The sequence below is a fragment of the Numida meleagris genome, chromosome 6, assembly GCF_002078875.1.
Source record: "Numida meleagris isolate 19003 breed g44 Domestic line chromosome 6, NumMel1.0, whole genome shotgun sequence".
In the NCBI taxonomy this organism is placed as follows: domain Eukaryota; kingdom Metazoa; phylum Chordata; class Aves; order Galliformes; family Numididae; genus Numida; species Numida meleagris.
Window position 1 is genome coordinate 54,421,243 of NC_034414.1, and position 18,554 is coordinate 54,439,796.

General features: G+C 41.5%; 1 protein-coding gene across 3 annotated transcripts in view; it reads right to left on the reverse strand.

The window, feature by feature from the left end:
• The window catches only part of BRF1 (BRF1, RNA polymerase III transcription initiation factor subunit), a 164,703-nt gene that overhangs the window by 132,686 nt on the left and 13,463 nt on the right, over window positions 1-18,554 (reverse strand). Inside the window, exon 2 of one of the 3 annotated variants that reach the window (XM_021400928.1) lies at window positions 18,097-18,177. In XM_021400928.1, the coding sequence (XP_021256603.1) occupies window positions 18,097-18,177 (81 nt within the window). Of the gene's footprint in view, window positions 1-4,744; window positions 4,876-15,680; window positions 15,797-18,096; window positions 18,178-18,554 lie in introns of those variants that run through there. The other 2 variants (XM_021400929.1, XM_021400930.1) reach the window with 2 other exon arrangements.

Genomic DNA, 18,554 nt, shown 5'->3' on the forward strand with positions numbered 1-18,554 from the left:
AAGGCCCCATTGGCCCCACGCTGCTCTTGGGGTCTGGTAGGTGGAGGAGTTTTTTTCCTTTCCTTTCCACAATTCTACACGCGAACATAACAAATGACACTCTCTCCCCATTCAGACCATAACCAAATGGCAAACATGTCTGACACCGTAAGTCCAGAAGTAAAAACTTCGTAAATATTAACGAATTGGCAAATTCCTTACATCATCTCAAAAATGGAAATGTGGTGAGAAGGCATCAAGTGAAAAAGGATGCAGATGGAGTGAAATAAATGAGGGGGGTGAAGAAAAAGAGGCAGTTATTAAAGACATCAAAGGGATAAGAGATAAAACACGATCTAAAAATGGAAGCAGAGAGAGAAGTAAAATCTGGGAGAGAACTAAAAGCTGGGAAAGGCACAGAACCATAACAAAAGCAAGAAAGACTGTGTTCGGTTAATACTTATTTAAGGTATTTTTATATGAGACTGACAAGAGCGGTCAAATACTTCATTCCTTTATCTGGGAGGGATAAGAAACCCAGCAGTTAGGTAACAGAGCATCAATCTTTATTCAGGCTGCAGCTAAAGAATAAAGTTCTGCCCTCCGTTTGTCCCCAGTAGCCAAGTCCATCAGCTGCAGATAACAAGTAAGGAGTACGCGTTTGAGGGGGCTGCTCTTTTTTTACCACTACAGATCTGTTTAGATCAGAACTACAACTGCCCTTGGTAATTTTATCTGTGCACAGCCATAGGCTATGGAAGAAGTTACAGACAGAGCTTCATCCTCATTTTTCACCCTTCCTTCCTTTAAAAACTAAAAATAAGGTGAAGGTTGCCACAAATCTCAGCTAAACAATGAAATGGATCAGTGATGCTATTTATCAAACCCGTCTCTCGCGTTATCTACTTCAGCTCAGAACCAAAAGGAGATTTATGGTCAAAGAGTGAATGCACATATTTCAGCAACAATCCTACATTTCTTTAAACAATAACATTTGTGTAAGTCAGATGTACAGGCTGTTCCAGTAAAGAATTAGAACCACAATGCCATCTATGTATTTCTACAGAGCCAACGTGGCTTTCTTCAAAAATATTTGGCATATTTGAGCAGTTTCCATCTTTATGTATGTAATCTTTTCCATTCATATGAACTTATTCGTCACATACAAGATGTCATTAGCAACATTTCTGGGAAGGCGGAATTCTTTCAAGAATTTGTTCTCCTCTGGAACAGTAATCACCTTCAAATGAAAGAGGGGGAAATGGAGGCCTGGGGGTAGGCACACACGATGGCTGTTGAAGACCCAGAGACTGAACTTCCAGTCTTCTTTAAATTACTGAACATGATTTATAAAGAGAGGAGCATAAGATCACTAGATTTCTGGAAGATAATGGAAGTTTAGGCCATAAATAGATATGAGCATGAGCTCATGACTAACAACATGAAATTGAAGGAAAATGTAAGCACCGTACTAACAAGAATTTACAACACAACTCATTGGACCTCATAATAGTTTCCCAAGGGAACTAGTGCAAACCCCCACTGCTTGGAACATATGAATCCAGGAAGAACAAAAGACAAGAAAAATGGATGATACGGAGTGATCTCGTCCAAATACAAACAGGCTGTGCTGATTTACGAGGTTGAAGTTCTCATGCTTTTGCAAAATTGTAAAGCATTAAGAGAGGGGGGCATCTTTCTATGACAGAATCATTCTGTACTCTGAATAGATACAACAGGAAAGGTCCCCTTTTCACCCTCCCCAAATTGCCACCTCTGCTGATTCAGTACAACAGTGTTTCAGCCTGCTTGCATTTCCGTAGCCAAGCAATACAGAGGCAGTGTCGACCTGACAGACCTACCTGATCTGTAGAGCAAAAATCCATCTACATGTACGTAAGATCTCACCTCTTTAAAAACCTTTTCCATAGTCCATAGAACTCCATTCTAAATTTCTCAAATTCAATATTGGGAAAAACAACAGAAACAATGAAATCACAACACCACTCACAGTATGTGACATTTCCTCCACAATCAAACTTCAGACACCAACTTCCTTTGCTATTCTAGACCCACTCAGCTTCAGCGTGCCAGACCTTAGCAGTTAAAGAAAATTTCAGGTAAGCACAATTACGTTTTCCTCTTCAAGTGTTAATGCTCAAAGATCAATTACAGCGCAGCTTTCCATGCAGTATGACTCCAAGGTAGGATGCGAGAGCATCCATTAAACATGTATGTCCAAGACCAGATGCATTATTAATTCGTTTCTCCCCAGGTAATATGGCATGGTGAAAAAGAGCTACCAGAGAACACACTGACTAAAGACTTAAACAGAAATCAGTGGATTAATGCAATGATTGCTATGCAGCAACCTAACGAACCTCATTAAAGGAGACATGGATTCTTCTCCCCTGATACTGTCACTGCTCCTACAGAGTTGACATTGATGCTTAACACAAAGAAGAATATTGATTGTAACCTCACTCAGAAATAGTTTTTGTACCAGTTGTGAGGACGATCCATCTCAACTTAATAATGCCCAAGCCTCACTATAGAGAGGTCTCCACTTTATTTTTCTGATTAGTGACAGTGTTTGGAATCTTTTCTGTTTTTTTTTAAGCAAGCTATCTGTAAGGCACTACCTGCCTCAGACTTTCAATCAGGCAGGTGCTCTAAATGCCAAAATGAATTTCTGCTTTTGTCCTCTTGGACTCTGTGGAACTGCAATCAAGGAATCACTTAACGTCAGCATCATCCTGAACCTAAAAAAACATATTGCTTTGCTAGAGTTCACAGAGCAAATTCTACTTACTGACCTCTTAGCATCCACAAGAATAAACAAACACTTCAATCAGCAGCCTGCCTCCGATCTGTTTATGCTACCAGCAGCCTCCTCACCGAAGGCCTCACAAGTTCTACTGCTATATTAATTAACCTCCAGGACCATGCTTTCCCTCCACAGAACAATTATTATCTGTTCCTTTCTCCTTCCTACCTTTCGTATTTCACTCTGGAGTGGAAGAAAAAGCAGACAGGCAGATAAAATTTTGCCTAGCTTTGTGCAAGGTGACCATATGTCCATAAATCCATGGGCCTGGCCGCTAAATTAACTACAGAACACACTGAAGTTAGCATTTCTGCACGATCAAACTCCATCCTCTTACACTATCACATAACAAGGAGCATAGGCCCTGCTTTGTTTGATCCAGCTTTGATTACCATAAGCTTCAGCATTCACCTTCCTGTTGAAAGTCATGCTCGTGTAGATGGGGAGCTGGACTTGAAACAAACATTTCTGAGGGCTCCAAATCCATCATGGTTTTAGTTTCAGGTAACTGTGCCTATTATCTTATGAAATCATAACACTCCAAGACTTCAACAAAGCATTCTGTTCCAAGTGGCAGCTTATGTTGTCTCCCTTTTACACTTTCCAGACTAAATCAGGAATGGATATTTGACATAAGGATCCTTCTTAGCTTGATAGTGAGTGAGTACACCTGCAGGAAAAGAAAAAATACACATAGTATTCTCTGCACTGAGCCATTGAGGGAGGTGGCAGTCCTTCACTTCTGCTGTGGGAAGCAGGGATGACACTCCAAAGTAGACACTCTGAAGGATTTGATTTTAATTTCCATGTAACCACTTAAACTCCCTTTACCTTCTGCTGAAGTTTTCTTAGGACTGTATTTAATATTCAGTGCTGCTGTAAGCCAAAATTACCTCAAAGCTTTAGTTCTCTATGTCAAAGACCACGATCAACCTCGAGTTTCCTCTCCTACTTAAAAAACTAAATAATACCCAACAACTCTCTTAAAAAAGAAAAACTACCCACACACAGTAGGAAAAGTGTCTACTCAATGACAAAAAGAACATGTAAGCAGCCTTGCAATCCTTCAGAAAGAACATTATTTCTATTCCCAGCTCCACAGGATCAGAAATGGGGTGCAAACAACCCTTGAGGAGACCATCTGCCATCAGTGCACGCTAGATTTGCTGTGGTCTGAGAGCAGAAAGAGACAGAAGTACATTTACAATCCACAGGATGTCTAACAACTTTATTTTGACCAAAGCTACAGATACTCACTTGCTCACAAGAAAGAAGCTGGCAGCAAGAGTTAACTTCTAGTATAGGGCCAGCTGGAATAACACAGACCACTCAGACTACAAACGTCACCTCACAAGCACCCTGGATTTGTTCCAGAAATCACTTGAAAAGTGGTATTCTTCCTAGACACACTCAAGGACTGATTCAGTTTGCATCAGAAGCAGTATTTGTTTCTAGTGCATGTTAGGAACTATCGTTTCTAAATCTATTTTGAGATCATTTTGAGTAGTCTCAGGATCCATGTTTGCCCATCATATCATTAGGCAAGCTGGAAAATTACTTTCTTTGTATTTAAGCTTAAAAACAAAGATTTCATACAACTAAAAAATGACAGACTTGTTCACCACCTCCCACTCCCCAAAAGAAAGCAGCCCTTAGGTAAAGTATTATATTGAGGTAGGAGATTGTACTCGCAAAGCTATTCACCCACATTAGTACTGCTTATGAAGTCACTTAGAAGATTTCAGCTGACACTGAATAATTTTATTTCCAGCTATTTCCCTGAGCTCACAGAGCTTTCAAGGCCATGGAAGTAAGCAAACGTAACACCTGCTTGGATTTGGCAAGCTACATGGGGCTCAGAATAATAAGGCATCCCTCTAACATCTCCTTCATTTACAGGCGCCAATTTGCTGACGATAGGACGATAGCTGTGCTCACCTTTTGAAATGAGGATGAATTTGGATTAGCAAATGCTGACAATTCATCTCACGCTTAAGATGGAGGTTAGTAGTTAGAGAGGAGTGACTGATAAACTCAGAGTCATTACTAACTTCCTGACACAAAGCCAGCTTTCTCCTTTTCACTCCACGGCAGACCTAGGGTAAGAAAGAGGAGAGGTGACACACAAAAACCTCAGCCTGAAGACTTGGTGCAACTGGAGCAGCTGGGGCTCTGCTCTTAATCCTTTGTATTTTGTAAGGGCTTTTGCGTAATCTTCCAGTGATTAGAAGGAATCTATGGGGTTTTTTGTTTTGTTGCTGATGCTTTGTTGTTGGTTTTTTTTTGTTTTTTTTTGTTTTTTTTTTTACATATGAGATTAGGTAAATTATCAGAGGATGGATTTACCTAAGACAGTCGGAAGGGAAAATCCCAGAGCTCCCTTCCATTCTCCCCCCCAGCATACCTCTTAGAGCGCCCAGTGCACCTCAGATTTTGTGCTGAGCCACTACCCCAGGAAAAAACAAAAAGCAGTTTTCTACAGGCATTGGCCAGAGCAAGGAGAAGTGAGACACGTGCAAGAAGTTCAGCAGCCTGCCTGGGGAGCAGTTCAGCATCATGCGGCCCCTCTGATTTGTCTAAGAGGCTAACAAGATTCTGGTAGCAGGAGTTTACAGCTGCCTACTGCCTCCAAATGTGCAGTATACATATTCTATGAGCAGAGAAATTAATCTCCTAACCTGATTTAGAATGTGTCTCTTCCCATGCAAAATGATTTCTGCGCATCTATGCTTGCATGTGCCTGCACACGTGCCCAAAGGAACCAGAAATGCCTTTTTGCATCAAGCGTCTCTGCAACACCCTGAGCGTAAGGAGACAGTTGCTAACAATCAGCACCCACCTGTGCTATGCCCCATAGGAGCGTGGCTAGAGACTGCAGTGCTTGTATCTCCCTTCCAGACAGCACAATTGATGTGCTGGCCTTTCTGAAAGCACCACAAGATGGCTGTGTTTTATACATCAATTTTGCAAGGACAGGAAAGAGGTGACCTTCAGGTTCAGTATGTTCTGTACTACCATCAAAAACCTCAGATCAGACCTAAAGTCTGGTTTCTGGAGAGGAACCCGTTCTCAGAAATTCACCCTGAATGGGCTACAAAGGACAAACTAAGCCCTACAGAGCTCCCTTTCAAGCAATACTAAGTTCATGCTTCCTACCATAAAAACGCATGGAATGTTCTCCCTGAATACTGACTTATGAAAGCAATCAAACAGTACATCTAAGGTATAAATGAAAATATTTGTATACGTTCTCTCTAATGAATGACAACTATACATGAGAACATGTGCATCTAATTCCTGTACCAGAATCCCAGCTCTGCACAAACCCCTGGAAACCACAACTATGATCCTAAGCTGCTTGCTTAATACTGCATATTTCATAATATACTATCCAAAAGTACTGTTAATCAAATGTGTGGGTTTGGAGCACGTAAGGGAAAGAATGTACTGCTTTCTTCTAAACATCCAATCTCTAATTGATTTTGTTTTAAAAAAAGTTCATTTGCATACTTCATGGGGAATCACACAGTTGAACATAATTAGCCACTTGTTTAGTTGTGTTTAGTGCTAATGACCTTTCTTTGAAGAAGGATCCACTTCTGCTTGATTTTTCTACTGCCCAAACTTAAAAGAAGCCTTTCTGTTGAAAATGCAGGAGTAACCTGAACTGACTTTAGAGCAGCTTAGCAATCAATTACCTTTTCACTTCATTTACATTGTGTTTGTTTGTGGCATTTTGTTTTAACAGTATAAAGACTTTAAATGGGGATGATTAAAGCCAGACTTCTAGACACATATTTGAGACCCCAAACAACACTGTCAAGCAAACACAGCTTCTGCTAACACCAACAGTCTCATCTAAACAGCACAGCTCAAGAACAGCCTTAAGCACACTGAACCCAACCTCTTGCTGACACTGGAGCTCAGACTGAAGGAGACCATGCTACACTGACACAATCATAGAATCATTAAGGTTGGAAAAGACCACTAAGATCATCCAGTCCAACCCCAGCCCATCCCCACCACACCCACTGACCACGTCCCTCAGTGCCACATCTCCATGGTTCACGAACACCTCCAGGGATGGTGACTCCACCACATTCTATCCCTATGTATAAAACTCATTTGTTTATTATTTCCATTCAAAACCACTCAAAGCAAAAAATAATAACAAAAAACACGTACAAAACAATACAACTCATTTCTGAAGTGTTACATTCTCAACGTAAGAAATCGTAACTAAAGTGATAGCAATACCGATGCCTCATGCATCCATGGAAAACCCATTCCCTCCCACAATTACTCAGCCCTAATTCCTTCTTACCTGGATAGCTTCAGTCAACACAGACTAGTACTTAGTCACCTGTACTGCCCCAAATTATTCAATTACTCGAGTACAAAAAGACAATGCAAATCCTCACCTGAAAGAGCAGTTTGCAACATTAAACTCATGACTTCCCATTCCAGTTCACCTACTAAGAGCCACTCCTACAAGACTTCTGGAAAAGAGCAACTTTCTTTACAGCTGTAATTAATGTATAACTTTGGAAGTAAAAAATGACTTAGGAAAAGCTTTACTTTAAAGACCTGATTAAAGAAATAATCTTTCTCGCCACTCCTCCCACGAAATTACAGTTTAATAACTGTGACAATAGCATTTTCTTTCAGAATTCGAACTTTTAGAAGAAGTGCTTAAAGCAGTGTGTAAGAGCACCACCTGCTGATCTTAGCGAGTGTCTTGAAAACATTGCAGAGCTGAGTTAAGGCATAGTGATGAGTAGAGAAAATGTTTTAATTCTGGGTCTATATAATTTTGATTATTTTTATCTAGAAATACGTGGAATTTTTATTAGTATATAGTAACATTTTGTGACTCTGCTAGAAAAAAGAGCTAAATTCAACTCTAACATCTGCTGATCTCTATTGATAAGTGAGGGGAAAGCTCTTGACATAGCAACAGCCGAATTAGTAAAATTCTGGAATTCATTCAAATGTTTTAGCATATCAGGTTAATGACCTGTTTATTTAATGGCTTCCTTTATAGTTCATCCAGACAGAAGGCCACCTCAGAATCAGAAACAGTCAAGCCTAGCTTATTAAAATCACTTGAAAATCAAACTGAGTGTCACGTACGCTGTATGCTCTGAATTGATTAATATATAAACAGAATTAGCATTTGGGTCCTAATGCATTAAGAATTTTACTGCTGTTCTGGTGAAGTATCGCAGAACAGCTAACACATGCTGCTGAAAAAATCCTTAGGGATCCCGAAATGAAAAAGTACTCCCTGAAGACGTAGCGAGAGACAAGAATTCTATTAGAGGAGAGCATTTCTTCTTCATCATTCCTTTTTAAGTTGCGATGGAATTAGCACAGCCTGCACGCTCCAGGGTGTGTGCTGGGAGGAGGGCGGGGGGAATCAGAAGATATAAAGGCCTGAGGCACTCCAAGCAGAGAGCATCCATCTGCTAGCAGGAGTCAATGAACAGAATACTTCTAAAAAGCTTCCCACTCATACTAAGTCAAGCCAGAAGAACAGAAAACACCTTCCTTCACTGACTGTGCAGGACTGAGCCTAACAGGACAGTAGATTATAAATACATGTTACAAAAAAAAGGTACCTAACAACACGGTCCCACATTCAGCCTCTCCTCTACAAAGCTGGTTTAAGAGGCCATAAAAGTGACCCAAGGGATGGAACACCTCCCTGTGAGGACAGGCTGGGAGCTGGTGCTGATCAGCCCAGAGAAGACTCCAGGGAGAGCTGAGAGCAGCCTTTGGGTATCTAAAGGGGAGCTGTAAGAAAGGAGACAGACCCTTCAGCAGAGTCTGTTGTGATAGGGTAAGGAGAAATAGTTTCAAACTGAAAGAGGGGAGATTTAGACTGGATACAAGGAAGTAGGTTTTTTTGTTTGTTCGTTTGTTTTTACCATAAGGGTGGTGAGGCACTGGCACTGGTTGCCCAGAGGGGTGGTGGATGCCCCATCCCTGGAGATACTCAAGGTCAGGCTGCATGGGGCTCTGAGCACCTGATGGAGCTGTAGGTGTTCCTGCTCACTGCAGAAGGGTTGGACCAGATGGCCTTTAAGGGTCCCTTCCAACTCAAATGATTCTGTGATCTCTACAGTATCCATTCCCTCATCCACCATGGTAGCAAACAGAGGAGTGAAACCAACAAAGGAAAATGGGGGAAAAAAAAGGAGTTGGTCAGGGTAGAGGCAGCAGGGAGGTTGTTTGCTTTTGTCATGAAACCCAAATATTTTCACTGTCATAGTGAACAGATGCATCACGCCAACTGAGGGTGGTTGAACCCCAGCCCCAGCTTAGAAGAGAGGAGGGGAAAGGGCAGCTGAAGGGTGAGAAAGGCAGGGAGCAAAGTAGCTTTGCTGCTAGAGACATTTATCATAGCACCAGATGACAGAGCTGTAGCTTTTTGAGACGGGGGCTTCTGATGGCAACACCACTCCAAGGAGCTCCCAGCCCTTTAACACAACACCTCACTGTCACCCACGCACCACGGCACGTCAGCTCCCAGGCTGACACAACCACCCACACGAATGCAGCAAGTCACAGAGACTGTTAAAAATACGTGTGCACAGAGTTGTCCTGGTCAAGAAGAAGGATTTGTTTTCCTGGGGTGGTTTTGGTTGCTTTCTTTTTCTAAGAGGGAGGTGGACGTAGGTCTGTGCTGCTGCACTGTGCAACTTAGGGGACATGAGACCCTCATGTTGAATACACGTGTATTGCATACTTGATACAGAACCTGGTAGTGTCTACTTTCTCGTGCCAGATGTGCCTGGGCCGGTGTCACTACAGCCCTGCAACAGGGACATGCACAGCATGCCCACACGGTCAGCCACAGGCAGGCAGGAGGTCATGCCAGCTGGGTCTCACACCGATAGACATACGCTGGTTCTGATGCAAGGGGCACCTGGTGCTCACACCACGACCCATAACGAGGAAAAAGCAGCTCAGGATTGTGGCATAACTGCAGGTGGAAGTGAGCACAAATGTGTCTGCAAGAACATAAGCAAGTCAGTCATCCTTTTAATAACAGTGTATACAGGCAGTGCATCACTCTATTTGTTAATCCCATAGCATAGCGGTCCAGAAGCTCAAGGCTGTGGCCATTACTTAAGTATCTATCTTAAGAAGCTATCTTCCAGAGAACTGCACTAGCTCCACCAGCAAAGCATGCTTTCAGATCCTCAGGCTGAGAGAACACTGTGCTGCTGCGTCGTAAGATCTCCAATTTATTTCATAGGGAAAAACATGAAGGCGCTTTCAGCGCACCAAGTGAGGAACTCAGTGCTGTCAGAGAGCGCAGCACTGAGAAGAAAAAACATTCTCCCCCTCAGGTTTGGTGTCATAGTGCCTAGAAATGGCACAAACACTTCAAAAATAATCTTCAAGCATTTATTTAAAAAGTCTTATGCCATAAGTGACATATATTTTCATTATCAAAAAAAGATAGAGAGTGGCATTTACACAGAACTGAAATCAAAGCTCCGTTATTTCAGGTGTATTTTAAAGCTGTCTAACAACCTTCCAAAGCTAGAATGGTTTAATTCAGAAGCTGGTCAGAAGAGGCAGCACAGAAATGGGGAGATGTTACTAGAGGGGTGGAGAGAAAGGCAGAGAGTCGTTTTCTGTGACAGTGTGCAAGCAGGAAGCTAGACCTACTCATATCCAAGCCCATCTCCTCCTGAATGGTGCTATAAAAAGTGAATGCTTTAAAAAACATCAGCCCGCTAGATAAACCGTCTTTACTTAAGGGACTGCTCTCAAGAGAAATGACAGGTTCCAATTACCTACACAAGGCTGGAGGGAGATAAATCTCTGCCAGTGAATCCCGCAAATGCGATACGTATTGTCCTACTCTGTGTCACGTAGAAACTGTCAGAGTTAACAGGGAAAATTCTGAAGACACGAGACACCAAAATCTTAATACCCAAGTACGAAATTTCACTAGCGTGCACAGTTTCAGAAAGCACTTCTCCTTTTGCTTGACAAAAAGAAGCAGAGGTTTGTGCTTCCCTGGCACAACAGTTTGCTTGCCCTCAGCCAATTAATAAACCAGCAGACAGAACAGAGACAGAAGAGGAGGAAGAGCAAAAGAACCATGAAAGACGCCTTTAACTCCAGCCACAGCCAGGCCAGCTCAAAGCGCTGAACACCAAAGGGGTTTTTGTTTTTAATTAAGACAATAGAGGGCATCTGTTAACTCTTTTGAGACTGATTTTCTTCTCAATTTCAAGAACAATCTTTGCAATTAATAGAAAGAAACTAACAACAGAGATTGGCCTGAGTCCACATATGGATGAAATCAATACCTCCAACAGATTTTGGCGACCTCTTTTCTAATTTCTCCTTTTTGAGGGCAAGCAAACACAGGAACAGAATAAGTAAGACAAGAAAAGCCTGATTCTTGTATTTCAGTTGGCTGGGATGCTGTGCTCAACATGTTGTCGACATCCTCGTGGCAAAATCTTGCCATTACAGTACCTCCAGCAGATCCTCTGCTCTAAAGGATTCCAGCCCCTCTTCACTAGAAACCCTGAGAGAACAAAGCAGCGCAGCAAAAGCCCTGAAGACATCTCTGAGATTCATCACTCTCTATCAAAACATATGCAAGGATAGCCAGCACTCAAAATTTTTCAAATCTGAAGTCGGGTAGGAAGTGATCAATCACTCCCTATCCAAAAGGTTGCCCCACATCAGCTGATGAACCTGACAGGTCTTTCAGTAAGTAACTGGAGACCTTGGAGCGCAGCCGTCTGAAATAGATACACCACGCACTGGAGGAGAAGCTGTGTACAGAATGGCAGTGCCAAAAGAGGCTGGTATCCCCTATGCCTCCTCAAGAGTAACAGAGAAAGTACAGAGAAATATATTAATATGGAGTTCTGAGAGGTGTGTAAGCTACTGAGATACCCTGAAGGTCAGCCATCGGTAACCCCAGCATCGGGGCCATACTTTGGTGACTTATCAATACACAAGACCAGGAATATCTACTGAGACAGAGCACAGCAGCCTAGTAACACCAGAAATGTTCCCTGCTGAAAGGTGATGTGACAAGTAACAGTGATCACAAATGAAAAAGGGCAAACAGGCTGGGAAAAAATATTCCTTTGAAAATTCTTCCATGAAGCGTTTAAGGTAGCAAAGATTTAAGATCCCAAGTCACAAGTTGCCTGCCTTCCCAACTCTGTAGCGTGTTCTGATCAAAGAGGAAGAGCAAAGGTCAAGAGAGCATTTGCGCAAGAAACACGTATGCAAGTGTTATGTCTGAGACCCAACCACGTTTTAGCAGAGAGAATGGACCAACAAGACAGAAAGACGGAAAGATGTGAGTAACCTCAAAGGGAGGAAGCTTGACCTTGTTCATGTGCAAAAAGCAGGACAGTGGGATGTGATTCAGAAGTTCAATTCTGGCCGTGTTAAGTCTGTGTCGAGAAGATGATCCACAAACACAGACGGCAAAGCACAGGATTCATCACTTATCAGCAGAGATGAACATCTGAGCTTAGTCTATCTAGACTTCCTTTCAGTGGGAGAAGAGAAACAGGCACTTAAAAGAATGAGTCATATGACTTCCTTTCGGGTGAAATTAATCACACTCCGAATCTGTCCACCTCTACTTAGAAACCCTGAATGGAATTCAAGATGACAAGCTCACAAAGACATCTAAAGTTTGCCAACTAAATCCCACCACAAACCACGACTTGGGACTGGATGGAAGAGGTATGCTGGGAATGAAGAAGTTTGCCAGAGGAGAAAAAATCATCCCAAAAATAAAGGGAAAGAGGCCCTACATCCTCTACAAGGAGGCATGAAGAAAGATGACACATCAAAAGGAAAGATGAAAATTAATCAGACAAAAGTTGTTAATGATAACAAGGGACTCGTAAAGAGACAAGGCATTAGCTTGATCAGAGGGTAAGATCAAAGCAATGGCCTGGCTAGAAGAATCATCTCTCAAAGCCTCAGTGAATAAAGGAAGTAAGGAGGATACGAGACGAATGCAGAAAAGGAGAACCTTAAGCAGCAATTAGTTGAAGAAGCAACAAAAGAAAATGCAATGAGAGTACTAATTGATGGTGGAGATGCAAGGACAAGGACCAGCTTGTATCACAGTAGAAATGAATGCAAGAAGGACAAGAAAATGGCACAGATGAGATGCCTCATAATTACAATCAAAGCCACATTACAGTTGCTCAACAAGGCAAATGCAACAATTTTTTTTTGCACTTGTGATAGAAGAATCACAGGCAACAGGCTAGGAAGCAGCTTTGCAGAAAAGGATCTAGAGTTCTCCTGGACAAAATGATGAACATGACTGCAGCACCTAACTGCAGTGATGAAGGCTACAGCTGCATACTAGTCCATACTAGAGATGCATTATTAGAAGTATTACGAGCAGGTCAAGAGAAGCGATTATCATCTCCTATTCAGCGCTTGTGAGAATATATTTAGAATACTTCATCCAGTTCAGGACTTCTCTGCACGAGAAAGGCACCGACATATTGGAACAAGGCCAGAAGACTGGAGCACATGATGTGAGACCAGGAGCTGAATTTGTTCAGTCTTCAGAAGAGAAGCTAACGGGGAGGTATTACTGGCGTCTTCAGCTGCTCAGTGGGAGGTTACAAAGAAGATGGAGATAGAATTGTTGGAGATGCACAGCGAAAGGACAAGAAGCAAGAATCACATCAAACACATAGGAAACATTCTTCTCTCTGAGGGTGGTCAAGCGTAAGAACAGGTTGTCCACGGAGACTGCATCATATCTATCCTTATGGATGCTCAAAGCTCAGCTGCACCAGGCTCTGAGCAGCTTAATGCAACTTCAAAGCCACCACTTTGACTGCAGACCTCCAGAGATCCTTTCCATCTAAATCATTCTATGATTCTACTGTCCTCTGCTCCTTTGTTTTAGTTTTGTTAAATAAAGATGTGCTTTCCATTTCTCTCCTTTGGCTACATTCGTTCTTCATGCATGTAATACATTGTTCTGGTTTAATTCACACCATATAGTTCTGGTTGGAAGTGGATCCTCCATAATCACTTGTGATAAACTAGGTATGAAATTGCTGATGACAACAAATGTGAAAGAATTAAGCAAATAGTGCACATTTAAACAGTCAAAAATGCATTAAAAAACATCTTCAGAAATGCCTTCCCATTTAGGATTAAAATACTGTCAGCTAAGTTTTGGCATTTAGGACTGAGGGAAAACACATTCATTTAAAGAAATGATTAAAAACACAGCGCAACAGTTCAGAAATTGGATTAAGCTAGATGCGGCTGCAATCTTCAAACTTAGTTTTAACCAAAATTGCAACTGAAGCTTTCAATTTATAATCATGCCACTGACTTTCCTTACCCTCTCCCTTTTCTATTTGGCCACTGAAGACTATTGAAACTATCAGAGCTCCAAGTCAAGAACAACTCCCTTGTAACTATGGATCTGACGTGGATATAGCAAGAGCAGATTGCCTGCAAGGAAGCAAGAATAAACCAGCTATTTAAAGAGGTTATGTAATGTAGCACAGAGCTGTAAAATAAGATTTAAAGAGACAGAACTCTCAATTTCAGCCCTGTAAGCACCCAGAGAAGCTGGGCAGCACTGCAGCAATTTGAAGAGACTCAGACAATGAAGGAAGAAGTCAAAGATCCCCTCTCTGAGCTGTATTTTATTCAAAACTCTTCTTTCTCACAGAAACAGCACTGTGTGGCTATTTTGTCAAACCATACAAAAGCAAGCAGAAACACTTCTTCGTACCATCCCATGGATGTGCAGGCCCTTACAGCAACAATGAGCTCTACAAGAGCAGAGATGAACCATTTTGTGGTCCTGAGATTAAGGAACTGGTGGTGGAGCTTTGCACGCTCAATTAGCACGGAACAGCGCGCTGGAAACCAAACTGATAATGAACAAACACAACAGTATTAGGTCTTCCTTGCATACATATTTTAACAAGCATAAACAAGACTCGCATTTTTATAACTGCAGCCAATTCCCAACCGAACACCCACAAACATCAGCTGGTTCGGTAAAAAAAGGCAGAGAATACAGACTGCCACACACCACCACATTATAAATAGCGAGGAAAAATAAAGCAAAGGCATGTGTGTTACAGAGACAAGCTCTGTGTACGAGACATCCTCACACACCTGGAAACTGGAAAACCTTCAGGGTTTGCCCATGGATGTATTGAGAGCACACCAATGTAAATACCAATGCACAAAATAATGGCTTTGCAGAAGAGCCTAAAAGTGTTCAGCAGTTGTATGGAGATTTTACTGTGGTGTTTCTTCACTTTCAAATGAAAGGAAAAGAAAAAATTCACATAAGTTATTACTTTAGGTATTCTAATGAAAAACTGTTTTTCATCTAATTCTACATGTCTTTTAATTACAAGCCTCAAAAACCGGCAGCATCATACATTTAGCCAACCCCAGCTGCTTTACTAGTGATTAAATAAGAGACAGTGAGGCCAAACCACCTCCCTTCCACCTCCCCTGAAAAGACAGACATTACAGATGGGAAGAACTTGGCCCGAGCTACACGGAGGAGGAAGGGAAAGTAGCGGGGGGACTGCGGTTTTTTTTCCCTAAGAAATAATAAGTTCCTGCTTCACTGCTGGACTTTTCCCCGGATCATGTCAAGCTTGCAGGTTGCTGGCAAGCAGAGCGGGCGCGCTCAGAGACCTGCCAGCACTCCCAGACCACACACGCGCCTCCCAGCTGCTCTCAGACACCGGGGACAACCTCCGGAGCTCCGCCGCCCATCGCTGCTTTCCACCCTGTCTGGTTCTTCCCTCCAGCAGCAAGCGATGCACAGCACCACATGGGAGAAAATAGCACTGACCTATAGCCTTGACCTAAGCACCAGCAGCAGATCCCAAGGAACAGACCTCCTGGAAGCCATGGGAAGGGCGCTTACAAGCCGTGCTGCAGCCCCATCCTGAGAGCAGCTCACTGCATCTGCAACTCGGGGAACTCTGGCAGTGCAAACACAAGAGTACCAGCAAATAAATAATTAGCGTGGCCATTTTTCCGATCAGCACAGCGCTCCAGGGAGAGCTGATTGTTTTCAGTACAGCCATCTATCAGTGCACTTCAGCTTCACCCAGTGAACAACCTCACACATTTTCTTTTAGAAATATACACTAAGTTCATTTACCTTGCTACACTTTCAAGTGTGAATACAATGGGTATTGACAATTTTTTAAAAAATCGTGAGCATGGGCACAGAGTGACAGGGTGAGATTCTGTAATCTCACTGCCGCAGCTCAAGTTGCAATTAAGTACTACACACAGCTAAAAATGTGATTAAATGCAGCAGACAACTAGCTCATTATAAAGCAGCAGAAAGAAGGGCCTTTCAAACACCAATTGCTCTACCTGAAATTGCAGCTGCTGTTGTCATGCCCAGGACTAAGCAAGAGCACTGCTTAGCTCATGGAAACAAACTTTCTCAGACGGACTGGCAGAGTGACAAATACAGGCTGCCTACAGAAATCAAAGACCAAATACCTTTGTTGTTTTGCTGTTGTTGCTTTTTAATATAAAGGATAGCCACAAAAGAAGGAAAACTATAAAGGGCCTCAAAGAGGTATAGCTAAAAAGACAATTGTTTTCCCAGTTCAGAACGGTTTGGGAAACAATTTCATTTCAAACAACTATAATTTCTTTTCTCTGGTGCTGATAAACTATGATGCCAAGTAAAGATCATTGTGTATGATGAGGGGATTCTGACAAGTGCAGCACACACACAAGCTGTTGGGATGGAAGATGCTCAGACATATTACAACCCCAGAAGAAGTTCAGCCAGAAAAGAAGGCAGGTTTAACTTCCAGAATAATGCCTACGTTTGGTTTAACTTCAATTACTAAAATGGGCTTTTAAATGATTCCTACACTCCAGGAAGATGACAGTGTTTTCTCACCTCAGCATTTTATTTTTCTACAATTAAAGCCAAGTAACTGAGTAATTCCTACACACAACCAGACAATTTATTATTAAAATACCTGTGCAAAATTACAGTTATGATTAAAATGCCTTCAACAGATGACAACTCTAATACTGTAAAAGGTATTCTAGTGGTTTTATTCCACTAGTATAGTCTATATGGACATTCACAGAATTCATAAGATAGCAATTTTGGACATGACACCGAAACCTGCTAACAAAGTGTGAGATTTACTTCATCAAACAAACAGGGCTTGATACTTGCTACAAACAGCTGAATAGAACAGTCTGCATACCAAACAGCTGCATAATGCTGATCAAAGCAATCTGGGTATGTTTCAATACCACAGATCAATGTTACCATTTCTGTAATGATGCAGATGAAATATCAGATCAATCTTATCCTTTCTATATCTATGCAGACACAGTATCAGCCAAGACCTTATATGTTTTAGTTGTATGTTTAAGATTTGCATTGAAGAAAATGCCTTTATTTAAAATTCCCCCCAAGATGAAGTTTTACTGATATGGTGCTATCTACATCCCCTGGTTAATTACACATCAGCTCCCGCATCTTTGATATGACAGTCCATCAGCTGTCATCACCGTGAGTCATGAGACAAGAGTATTAATTACCAAAAAAAAGGCAACTCCTGTCCATTGATACGAACAACAGCAAATAAAATTGGAAAACCATTTCTGGAATAAAAGCTGTTTTTGTTCAGTCTCTTTAAAGACTGGATATTAGGAAGATTTCAATTGAAATGTATAGCAAGAAACAAGAACATATATTTAAATATTCTCTGGACGCTAAAATCTTTCTCCATTATTTCTCTTCTCTGTTCAAGAGTCACATATTAAGAATGTGATTACTACTTAAGTGTATTACTATGTGTATGTGATTACTATAAGTGCATTGCCTTACGCTTATATAAAAACAAAAGCAATTATACTTAAAAATAAACATGCATAAAGCACCACAAGAACCCTGAAATTTGATATAAAGCCACAGTAAGTTAAGAAAGAATAAAAAAGTGCAATGGGCACATCAACCTTGAAAAAGCTCTTTTAAACTCTGATAGTACTGTAAGGTGTCATTACCCTTTGTCAGCCAGCTACCTGACCTCATAAATCAGGTATGGCAACCAAATGAGAGCACAATGTAAAATCAGCACTATGCCAACTTGTCTCCTACTGACTAGCAAGTGGCTTCCCAAGGTTTTGAGGTCACATTCGAAACTACAAATTTATTGCAATCAATCATGTTAATTAAAAAAAAAAGTCAGTTCAAGAGAATTAAAGCTTGCAAGTACCATTCTGTAGAGTTTGTGCTCTTGACTCCTTTCCCAGATTCGCATGGAATCCTCCTCCCAAAGTTGGTGTTTTGCCTGAACCTATTGAGGAAGAAAAAAACCAAAAACATGTCAAATGCAATAAGTGAATTAAAATACTAGAAGAAAACTTAATGAGGCACTGTAGTATCTGTATAATTTACAACATCCTACATTACAGTAAGAAGGGCTCCGTAAAGTTCTTGAGGGGCTTAAGACAGCGTGCCCTGTATCACTCAGTTCCCCCCAGGCCCTCCCCAGTCTCAGCTCCAGTTAAACACACATCACATTCCTTATTTGGGGCAGAAAACGAAAATCAGTGTTGTAAAAGATTGCTCAAAGTAAAACAAGAAAATTTCTTAATTGTTTTTTCTTGTCTGAAGAATATTCAATACAGAATTTTAATAGCTGATTACTGGCACTACAAAACATAACATCAT